Source organism: Salvelinus alpinus, chromosome 22 (assembly GCF_045679555.1).
Source record: "Salvelinus alpinus chromosome 22, SLU_Salpinus.1, whole genome shotgun sequence".
In the NCBI taxonomy this organism is placed as follows: domain Eukaryota; kingdom Metazoa; phylum Chordata; class Actinopteri; order Salmoniformes; family Salmonidae; genus Salvelinus; species Salvelinus alpinus.
In genome coordinates, this window is record NC_092107.1 from 38,008,017 (window position 1) to 38,019,842 (window position 11,826).

The 11,826-nt window shown below is 42.1% G+C and overlaps 1 protein-coding gene across 1 annotated transcript in view; it reads right to left on the reverse strand.

Moving 5' to 3' along the window:
• The window catches only part of si (sucrase-isomaltase), a 168,120-nt gene that overhangs the window by 46,352 nt on the left and 109,942 nt on the right, over positions 1-11,826 (reverse strand). The window contains exons 30-36 of the mRNA XM_071360047.1: positions 9,984-10,096; positions 9,391-9,516; positions 8,555-8,683; positions 8,330-8,446; positions 7,188-7,250; positions 6,944-7,060; positions 6,640-6,730 (exon numbers count right to left, since the gene is read on the reverse strand). Coding sequence (XP_071216148.1) covers positions 6,640-6,730; positions 6,944-7,060; positions 7,188-7,250; positions 8,330-8,446; positions 8,555-8,683; positions 9,391-9,516; positions 9,984-10,096 — 756 coding nt within the window. The remainder of the gene's footprint in view (positions 1-6,639; positions 6,731-6,943; positions 7,061-7,187; positions 7,251-8,329; positions 8,447-8,554; positions 8,684-9,390; positions 9,517-9,983; positions 10,097-11,826) is intronic.

Below are 11,826 nucleotides of genomic sequence, written 5' to 3' on the forward strand. Positions count from 1 at the left end.
TGTGAGTGTATTGATAACGGTGTGAGAGTCTTGATAAAAACATGATAGTCTTGATAAAGGTGTGAGTGTCTTGATACAGGTGTGAGTGTCTTGATACAGGTGTGAGTGTCTTCATACAGGTGTGAGTGTCTTGATAAAGGTGTGAGTGTCTTGATACAGGTGTGAGTGTCTTGATACAGGTGTGAGTGTCTTGATACAGGTGTGAGTGTCTTGATACAGGTGTGAGTGTATTGATAAAAACATGAGTGTCTTGATAAAGGTGTGAGTGTCTTGATAAAAACATGAGTGTCTTGATAAAGGTGTGAGTGTTTTGATGCAGGTGTGAGTGTCTTGATACAGGTGTGAGTGTCTTGATACAGGTGTGAGTGTCTTGATAAAGGTGTGAGTGTCTTGATACAGGTGTGAGTGTCTTGATACAGGTGTGAGTGTCTTGATACAGGTGTGAGTGTCTTGATAAAGGTGTGAGTGTCTTGATACAGGTGTGAGTTTCTTGCTAAAGGTGTGAGTGTCTTGATACAGGTGTGAGTGTCTTGATACAGGTGTGAGTGTCTTGATACAGGTGTGAGTGTCTTGATACAGGTGTGAGTGTCTTGATACAGGTGTGAGTGTATTGATAAAAACATGACTGTCTTGATAAAGGTGTGAGTGTCTTGATAAAAACATGAGTGTCTTGATAAAGGTGTGAGTGTCTTGATAAAGGTGTGAGAGTCTTGATAAAAACATGAGAGTCTTGATAAAGGTGTGAGTGTCTTGATACAGGTGTGAGTGTCTTGATACAGGTGTGAGTGTCTTCATACAGGTGTGAGTGTCTTGATAAAGGTGTGAGTGTCTTGATACAGGTGTGAGTGTCTTGATACAGGTGTGAGTGTCTTGATACAGGTGTGAGTGTCTTGATAAAGGTGTGAGAGTCTTGATAAAAACATGAGAGTCTTGATAAAGGTGTGAGTGTCTTGATACAGGTGTGAGTGTCTTGATACAGGTGTGAGTGTCTTCATACAGGTGTGAGTGTCTTGATAAAGGTGTGAGTGTCTTGATACAGGTGTGAGTGTCTTGATAAAGGTGTGAGTGTATTGATACAGGTGTGAGTGTCTTGATACAGGTGTGAGTGTCTTGATACAGGTGTGAGTGTCTTGATACAGGTGTGAGTGTCTTGATACAGGTGTGAGTGTTTTGATACAGGCGTGAGTGTCTTGATAAAGATGTGTGTCTTGATAAAGGTGTGAGTGTTTTGATACAGGTGTGAGTGTTTTGATGCAGGTGTGAGTGTCTTGATAAAGTTGTGAGTGTCTTGATACAGGTGTGAGTGTCTTGATAAAAACATGAGTGTATTGATAAAGGTGTGAGTGTCTTGATACAGGTGTGAGTGTCTTGATAAAGGTGTGAGAGTCTTGATAAAAACATGAGAGTCTTGATAAAGATGTGAGTGTCTTGATACAGGTGTGAGTGTCTTGATACAGGTGTGAGTGTCTTCATACAGGTGTGAGTGTCTTGATAAAGGTGTGAGTGTCTTGATACAGGTGTGAGTGTCTTGATACAGGTGTGAGTGTCTTGATACAGGTGTGAGTGTCTTGATACAGGTGTGAGTGTATTGATAAACACATGAGTGTCTTGATAAAGGTGTGAGTGTCTTGATAAAAACATGAGTGTCTTGATAAAGGTGTGAGTGTTTTGATGCAGGTGTGAGTGTCTTGATACAGGTGTGAGTGTCTTGATAAAGGTGTGAGTGTCTTGATACAGGTGTGAGTGTCTTGATACAGGTGTGAGTGTATTGATACAGGTGTGAGTGTCTTGATAAAGGTGTGAGTGTCTTGATACAGGTGTGAGTTTCTTGATAAAGGTGTGAGTGTCTTGATACAGGTGTGAGTGTCTTGATACAGGTGTGAGTGTCTTGATACAGGTGTGAGTGTATTGATAAACACATGACTGTCTTGATAAAGGTGTGAGTGTCTTGATAAAAACATGAGTGTCTTGATAAAGGTGTGAGTGTTTTGATGCAGGTGTGAGTGTCTCGATACAGGTGTGAGTGTCTTGATACAGGTGTGAGTGTCTTGATAAAGGTGTGAGTGTCTTGATACAGGTGTGAGTGTCTTGATACAGGTGTGAGTGTCTTGATACAGGTGTGAGTGTCTTGATAAAGGTGTGAGTGTCTTGATACAGGTGTGAGTGTCTTGATACAGGTGTGAGTGTCTTGATACAGGTGTGAGTGTCTTGATAAAGGTGTGAGTGTCTTGATACAGGTGTGAGTTTCTTGATAAAGGTGTGAGTGTCTTGATACAGGTGTGAGTGTCTTGATACAGGTGTGAGTGTCTTGATACAGGTGTGAGTGTCTTGATACAGGTGTGAGTGTCTTGATACAGGTGTGAGTGTCTTGATACAGGTGTGAGTGTCTTGATACAGGTGTGAGTGTCTTGATACAGGTGTGAGTGTCTTGATACAGGTGTGAGTGTCTTGATACAGGTGTGAGAGTCTTGATACAGGTGTGAGTGTCTTGATACAGGTGCGAGTGTCTTGATACAGGTGCGAGTGTCTTGATACAGGTGTGCGTGTATTGATACAGGTGTGCGTGTCTTGATACAGGCGTGAGTGTCTTGATAAAGATATGTGTCTTGATAAAGGTGTGAGTGTCTTGATAAAAACATGAGTGTCTTGATAAAGGTGTGAGTGTTTTGATGCAGGTGTGAGTGTCTTGATAAAGGTGTGAGTGTCTTGATACAGGTGTGAGTGTCTTGATAAAGGTGTGAGTGTCTTGATACAGGCGTGAGTGTCTTGATAAAGATATGTGTCTTGATAAAGGTGTGAGTGTCTTGATAAAAACATGAGTGTCTTGATAAAGGTGTGAGTGTTTTGATGCAGGTGTGAGTGTCTTGATAAAGGTGTAAGTGTCTTGATACAGGTGTGAGTGTCTTGATAAAAACATGAGTGTCTCGATAAAGGTGTGAGTGTCTTGATACAGGTGTGAGTGTCTTGATACAGGTGTGAGTGTCTTGATAAAGGTGTGAGTGTATTGATACAGGTGTGAGTGTCTTGATACAGGTGTGAGTGTCTTGATACAGGTGTGAGTGTCTTGATAAAGGTGTGAGTGTCTTGATACAGGCGTGAGTGTCTTGATAAAGATATGTGTCTTGATAAAGGTGTGAGTGTCTTGATAAAAACATGAGTGTCTTGATAAAGGTGTGAGTGTTTTGATGCAGGTGTGAGTGTCTTGATAAAGGTGTAAGTGTCTTGATACAGGTGTGAGTGTCTTGATAAAAACATGAGTGTCTCGATAAAGGTGTGAGTGTCTTGATACAGGTGTGAGTGTCTTGATACAGGTGTGAGTGTCTTGATAAAGGTGTGAGTGTATTGATACAGGTGTGAGTGTCTTGATACAGGTGTGAGTGTCTTGATACAGGTGTGAGTGTCTTGATACAGGTGTGAGTGTCTTGATAAAGGTGTGAGTGTTTTGATACAGGCGTGAGTGTCTTGATAAAGATGTGTGTCTTGATAAAGGTGTGAGTGCTTTGATACAGGTGTGAGTGTTTTGATGCAGGTGTGAGTGTCTTGATAAAGTTGTGAGTGTCTTGATACAGGTGTGAGTGTCTTGATAAAAACATGAGTGTATTGATAAAGGTGTGAGTGTCTTGATACAGGTGTGAGTGTATTGATAAAAACATGAGAGTCTTGATAAAGGTGTGAGTGTTTTGATGCAGGTGTGAGTGTCTTGATAAAGGTGTGAGTGTCTTGATACAGGTGTGAGTGTCTTGATAAAGGTGTGAGTGTCTTGATACAGGTGTGAGTGTCTCGATAAAGGTGTGAGTGTCTTGATACAGGTGTGAGTGTCTTGATAAAGGTGTGAGTGTATTGATACAGGTGTGAGTGTCTTGATACAGGTGTGAGTGTCTTGATACAGGTGTGAGTGTCTTGATACAGGTGTGAGTGTCTTGATACAGGTGTGAGTGTATTGATAAAAACATGACTGTCTTGATAAAGGTGTGAGTGTCTTGATAAAAACATGAGTGTCTTGATAAAGGTGTGAGTGTTTTGATGCAGGTGTGAGTGTCTTGATACAGGTGTGAGTGTCTTGATACAGGTGTGAGTGTCTTGATAAAGGTGTGAGTGTCTTGATACAGGTGTGAGTGTCTTGATACAGGTGTGAGTGTCTTGATACAGGTGTGAGTGTCTTGATAAAGGTGTGAGTGTCTTGATACAGGTGTGAGTTTCTTGATAAAGGTGTGAGTGTCTTGATACAGGTGTGAGTGTCTTGATACAGGTGTGAGTGTCTTGATACAGGTGTGAGTGTCTTGATACAGGTGTGAGTGTCTTGATACAGGTGTGAGTGTCTTGATACAGGTGTGAGTGTCTTGATACAGGTGTGAGTGTCTTGATACAGGTGTGAGTGTCTTGATACAGGTGTGAGTGTCTTGATACAGGTGTGAGTGTCTTGATACAGGTGTGAGAGTCTTGATACAGGTGTGAGTGTCTTGATACAGGTGCGAGTGTCTTGATACAGGTGCGAGTGTCTTGATACAGGTGTGCGTGTATTGATACAGGTGTGCGTGTCTTGATACAGGCGTGAGTGTCTTGATAAAGATATGTGTCTTGATAAAGGTGTGAGTGTCTTGATAAAAACATGAGTGTCTTGATAAAGGTGTGAGTGTTTTGATGCAGGTGTGAGTGTCTTGATAAAGGTGTGAGTGTCTTGATACAGGTGTGAGTGTCTTGATAAAGGTGTGAGTGTCTTGATACAGGCGTGAGTGTCTTGATAAAGATATGTGTCTTGATAAAGGTGTGAGTGTCTTGATAAAAACATGAGTGTCTTGATAAAGGTGTGAGTGTTTTGATGCAGGTGTGAGTGTCTTGATAAAGGTGTGAGTGTCTTGATACAGGTGTGAGTGTCTTGATAAAAACATGAGTGTCTCGATAAAGGTGTGAGTGTCTTGATACAGGTGTGAGTGTCTTGATACAGGTGTGAGTGTCTTGATAAAGGTGTGAGTGTATTGATACAGGTGTGAGTGTCTTGATACAGGTGTGAGTGTCTTGATACAGGTGTGAGTGTCTTGATATAGGTGTGAGTGTCTTGATAAAGGTGTGAGTGTTTTGATACAGGCGTGAGTGTCTTGATAAAGATGTGTGTCTTGATAAAGGTGTGAGTGCTTTGATACAGGTGTGAGTGTTTTGATGCAGGTGTGAGTGTCTTGATAAAGTTGTGAGTGTCTTGATACAGGTGTGAGTGTCTTGATAAAAACATGAGTGTATTGATAAAGGTGTGAGTGTCTTGATACAGGTGTGAGTGTATTGATAAAAACATGAGAGTCTTGATAAAGGTGTGAGTGTTTTGATGCAGGTGTGAGTGTCTTGATAAAGGTGTGAGTGTCTTGATACAGGTGTGAGTGTCTTGATAAAAACATGAGTGTCTCGATAAAGGTGTGAGTGTCTTGATACAGGTGTGAGTGTCTTGATAAAGGTGTGAGTGTCTTGATACAGGTGTGAGTGTCTCGATAAAGGTGTGAGTGTCTTGATACAGGTGTGAGTGTCTTGATAAAGGTGTGAGTGTATTGATACAGGTGTGAGTGTGTTGATACAGGTGTGAGTGTTTTGATACAGGTGTGAGTGTTTTGATGCAGGTGTGAGTGTCTTGATAAAGTTGTGAGTGTCTTGATACAGGTGTGAGTGTCTTGATAAAGGTGTGAGAGTCTTGATAAAAACATGAGAGTCTTGATAAAGGTGTGAGTGTCTTGATACAGGTGTGAGTGTCTTGATAAAGGTGTGAGAGTCTTGATAAAAACATGAGAGTCTTGATAAAGGTGTGAGTGTCTTGATACAGGTGTGAGTGTCTTGATAAAAACATGAGTGTCTTGATACAGGTGTGAGTGTCTTGATACAGGTGTGAGTGTCTTGATACAGGTGTGAGTGTATTGATAAAAACATGAGTGTCTTGATAAAGGTGTGAGTGTCTTCATACAGGTGTGAGTGTCTTGATAAAGGTGTGAGTGTCTTGATACAGGTGTGAGTGTCTTGATACAGGTGTGAGTGTCTTGATACAGGTGTGAGTGTCTTGATACAGGTGTGAGTGGCTTGATACAGGTGCGAGTGTCTTGATACAGGTGTGAGTGTCTTGATACAGGTGTGAGTGTCTTGATAAAGGTGTGAGTGGCTTGATACAGGTGCGAGTGTCTTGATACAGGTGTGAGTGTATTGAGAAAGGTGTGAGTGTCTTGATAAAGGTGTGAGTGTATTGATACAGGTGTGAGTGTATTGATACAGGTGTGAGTGTCTTGATAAAGGTGTGAGTGTATTGATAAAGGTGTGAGTGTATTGAGAAAGGTGTGAGTGTCTTGATAAAGGTGTGAGTGTCTTGATAAAGGTGTGAGTGTCTTGATAAAGGTGTGAGTGTCTCGATAAAGGTGTGAGTGTATTGATAAAGGTGTGAGTGTATTGATAAAGGTGTGAGTGTCCCCATACAGGTGTGAGTGTCCCCATACAGGTGTGAGTGTATTGATACAGGTGTGAGTGTATTGATAAAGGTGTGAGTGTCTTGATAAAGGTGTGAGTGTCCCCATACAGGTGTGAGTGTATTGATAAAGGTGTGAGTGTCTTGATAAAGGTGTGAGTGTCCCCATACAGGTGTGAGTGTCTTGATACAGGTGTGAGTGTTCTTACGTGGCATGTATGGGGGGTGGTCGTAGACAGGGGGACCCAGACACTTCTCTCCAACGGTTCCATGGACAAAGCTGGATGGTTCGTTCATGTCCTAAACACACATTCACACTAAAGGTAAAGTACAGACTGTGTGTGTGTGTGTGTCTGTGTGTGTGTGTGTGCTCAGTGGTATGTGTGTGCGTGCTCAGTGGTGTGTGTGTGTGCGTGTGCGTGTGCGTGTGCGTGTGTGTGTGTGTGTGTGTGTGTGTGTGTGTGTGTGTGTGTGTGTGTGTGTGTGCGTGCTCAGTGGTATGATATCACTCACGATCCAGAGTCCATCAAATTTCATGGTATTATTGTAGAAATCTGAAATCTCCCTATGCCACCACGTTGCTGTACGATTCATGAAGAAGTCTGGGAATGCCGCAAAGGACCTATAGATCTGGGATTGGCCAGAGAACACATGACCAAAAGAACGTTAAGACATGTCAATAATTGGACTGTAAAACAGGAAGTGTGTCAGGCTATGTGATTGGATAGTTGATGTGTTAACAGGAAGTGAGACATACCTCTACTTGCGTGTCCCAGTCTAAAGACTCATTGACTACAACACCAGGGAAGTCAGGCCATACCTACAGCAGATAGAAAAGACAACTTTAGTACAGTTGAATAGAGCAGATTAGTAGAGTTGAATAGAGTTAAATAGTAGATTTTAATAGAGTCAACTAGTAGAGTTGAATAGAGTCAACTAGTAGAGTGGAATATAGATAATTAGTAGAGGTTAATATAGTAAATTAGAAGGGTTAAATATAGTCAATTAGTATAGTTTAATAGAGTCAATTAGTAGAGTTGAATAGAGTCAATTAGTAGAGTTGAATATAGTAAATTAGTAGAGTTGAATATAGATAATTAGAAGAGTTTAATAGAGACAATTAGAAGTGTTGAATATAGTCCATTAGTATAGTTTAATAGAGTCAATTAGTAGAGTTCAATAGAGTCAATTAGTATAGTTTAATAGAGACAATTAGTATAGTTTAATAGAGACAATTAGTATAGTTTAATAGAGACAATTAGTATAGTTTAATAGAGACAATTAGTATAGTTTAATAGAGACAATTAGTATAGTTTAATAGAGACAATTAGTATAGTTTAATAGAGACAATTAGTAGAGTTGAATAGAGTCAATTAGTAGAGTTGAATAGAGTCAATTAGTAGAGTTGAATACAGCCAATTAGTAGAGTTGAATACAGCCAATTAGTAGAGTTGAATAGAGTCAATTAGTAGAGTTGAATAGAGACAATTAGTAGAGTTGAATACAGCCAATTAGTAGAGTTGAATAGAGTCAATTAGTAGAGTTGAATAGAGACAATTAGTAGAGTTGAATATAGACAATTAGAAGAGTTTAATAGAGACAATTAGTAGAGTTGAATAGAGACAATTAGTAGAGTTGAATAGAGACAATTAGTAGAGTTGAATACAGCCAATTAGTAGAGTTGAATAGAGATAATCAGTAGAGTTGAATAGAGAATAGAAAGCTGTATTAACACAACAGTGTGTTGAATGTGATGACAGTCATCAGACTCATACCTCCATCTAACTACTTCCTCTCTGTCTCACTCACTTTCACTTTCTTCCCTAAATGTATTCCATTTCAAACTGGTACTTTAAAAACTGAAATATTTATTGTCGTCCATCAGTTTTATCGCCTTACCTTCCCCCAGACGATGTCATTGCTGAGCTCCTTGGGCCATTTGATGAATACGTCTTCTTCTACACCACGGTCAAAGGCAGAGTAAGGCGTTGTCTCATTGGCACCGATGGCAGGGTCCTGCACGCATACACAAACACGCATCAAAAAAACATTGTCAGAAAATACGTCAGGCCCTTATTACTGTTTTAAATGTGATCGTTATATGTTTCATATTCCATAATGTACCAGTATAAAGATGAATCTCATGCCCTCTCCTCTCATGTGGTCCACCAGGGCTGGTAGACCCTGGAACTGGCTATCCAGAACAAAGTTCAGCTGGCGCTCCATGTAGTCTACGTCTGCATACTGCACATCCTACAGGAGGTCGAGGGCATGGGTTAGTCTATGTTCTGCATACTGTACATCCTACAGGAGGCCGAGGGCATGGGTTAGTCTATGTTCTGCATACTGTACATTGTACAGGAGGCCGAGGGCATGGGTTAGTCTATGTTCTGCATACTGCACATCCTACAGGAGGTCTAGGGCATGGGTTAGTCTATGTTCTGCATACTGTACATTCTACAGGAGGCCGAGGGCATGGGTTAGTCTATGTTCTGCATACTGTACATTCTACAGGAGGTCGAGGGCATGGGTTAGTGTATGTTCTGCATACTGCACATCCTACAGGAGGTCGAGGGCATGGGTTAGTCTATGTTCTGCACACTGCACATCCTACAGGAGGTCGAGGACATGTGTTAGTCTATGTTCTGCATACTGCACATCCTACAGGAGGTCGAGGGCATGGGTTAGTCTATGTTCTGCACACTGCACATCCTACAGGAGGTCGAGGACATGTGTTAGGGGCCTGGGAAATTACTGTTGCTGACAAGGGCGCTGGAGATAAGGATGCTTAAACAGAAAGAAGTGGGTTTAATATAGGTAGAGAGTATTGTAGGGTGTAAAGTAAGGGTACTTGAGTTTAATGTACTTAGAGTAACACAAAGCTATTCATGATAACAAATGGTGTGGTAGGGTGATGAGCAAGGGCACTTGTTTGAAGAGTAAAATTTAAGGGTGCTTACGTAGGGTATTCCTGCTGCTCTCATTTCTCTGTAGAGGTCTGCTATCTCTGTGTCGTTGGCGTATCCATAGCGACAGAGCTGGAACCCAAGGGACCAATAGGCAGGGAGCACGGGACGTCCAATCAGCTGAAGGGAATGAACAAGGAATTGAAACCAGTTACGAAAGTTTACTTTTGGCTGAGATATGTCTTAAACAAGTTGTTGATTATGTGCTTTGTCGTGTACTGTCTGAAGTTGCATGTGTGTGTGTGTGTGTGTGTGTGTGTGTGTGTGTGTGTGTGTGTGTGTGTGTGTGTGTGTGTGTGTGTGTGTGTGTGTGTGTGTGTGTGTGTGTGTGTGTGTGTGTGTGTGTGTGTGTGTGTGTGTTTAGATTGGCTAGATGAGGGAGCAATGAAGCGTAAAAGTCGCAGCTGCTGTAGTCCATCAGGAGGTGCACAGAGCCAGACAAAACACACACACACACACACACACACACACACACACACACACACACACACACACACACACACACACACACACACACACACACACACACACACACACACACACACACACACACACACACACACACACACACACACACAGAGACTTACGGCAGTATACTCCTCCACCACAAGTTCTGGGGTGGGTCCCATCACAATGTAGAAGTCCAGGATGCCCCCCAGGGTACGATAGGTCAGGGCAGGGGTTGGCTGGAAGGTCACATCTAGTGTCAAAGGTTGAAGGTCAGTGAATGTAAATATATATATACATTCCTATAAGGTCAACACAGGACCATTTTGCAATTTATATTACATGATGCCAGTATGCCCTTGAAATGAAACAAAACAAATGAGACACACTGTACTCAGAAAGGGTATGTTTGAGCTGGAGTTAGAAAGGGGTCCTTGAGTAAGATGACGCCGGAGAGGAAGGCATACGTTTTATGTGTACCCAACCTAGTGTGCTTTTTTTCCCGCTTATTTGTGTTGATTGTAACTTATTTACTTATTTTGTACATAATGTTGCTGCTACCGTCTCTTATGACCGAAAATAACTTCTGGACATCAGGACCGCGATTCCTCACCACGGACTGGCAGAATATTATTTTTCCTTTCTCGACTTTGACGAGCCCGATGCGAAAGATATACTGCTTTCTCGGGAACAGGCCCAATTCTTGTAATTTGAGTGAAGAGGAGGCGGAGAAAAAGGGGCCAAAGGGCGGGCTGCCTTCTGAGAATTTGCAGGCGATCGAATAAACTCCCACTTCCCTCCATTCTGCAAGCAAACGTGCAATCTTTGGAGAATAAAATTGACGCACTACGCGTCAGATTAAACTACCAACAGGACATTAAAAACTGTAACTATCAACATACAGCTGGCTGGTTACACGCTATTCCGGCAGGATAGAAATGCGGCGTCTGGTAAGACAAGGGGCGGCGGACAATGTATTTTTGTAAATAACAGCTGGTGCACGATATCTAAGGAAGTCTCGAGCTATTGCTTGCCTGAGGTAGAGTTTCTCATGATAAGCTGTAGACAACACTACCTACTGAGAGAGTTTTCATCTGTATTTGTCTTAGCTGTTTACATACCACCGCAGTCAGAGGCTGGCACTAAGACAGCATTGAATGAGCTGGATTCCGCCATAAGCAAACAAGAAAACGCTCACCCAGAGGCGGCGCTCCTAGCAGCCGGGGACTTAATGCAGGGAAACTTAATTCCTTTTTACCAAATTTCTATCAGCATGTTAAATGAGTAACCAGATTAAAAAGATCTCTTGACCACCTACACTCCACACACAGAGACGCATACAAAGCTCTCCCTCGCCCTCAATTTGGCATATCTGACCATAATTATATCCTCCTGATTCCTGCTTACAAGCAAAAATGAAAGCAGGAAGCACCAGTGACTAGATCAATAAAAAAGTGGCCAGATGAAGCAGATGCTAAGCTACAGGACTGTTTTGCTAGCACAGACTGGAATATGTTCAGTGATTTCCCTGATGGCATTGAGGAGTACACCACATCAGTCATTGGCTTCATCAATAAGTACATCGATGATGTTGTCCCCACAGTAACCGTACGTACATACCCCAACCAGAAGCCATGGATTACAGGCAGCATCCTCACTGAGCTAAAGGCTAGAGCTGATGGATTCAAGGAGCGGGACTCCAACCCGGAAGCATATAAGAAATCCCGCTATGCCCTCCAACGAACCATCAAACAGGCAAAGCTCCAATACAGGACAAAGATCGAATCGTGCTACACCCGCTCTGACGCTTGTCGGATGTGGCAGGGCTTGCAAACTATTACAGACTACAAAGGGAAGCACAGCCGAGAGCTGCCCAGTGACACAAGCCTACCAGACGAGCTAAACTACTTCTATGCTTGCTTCGAGGCAAATAACACTTAAACATGCATGAGAGCACCAGCTGTTCTGGAAGACTGTGTGATC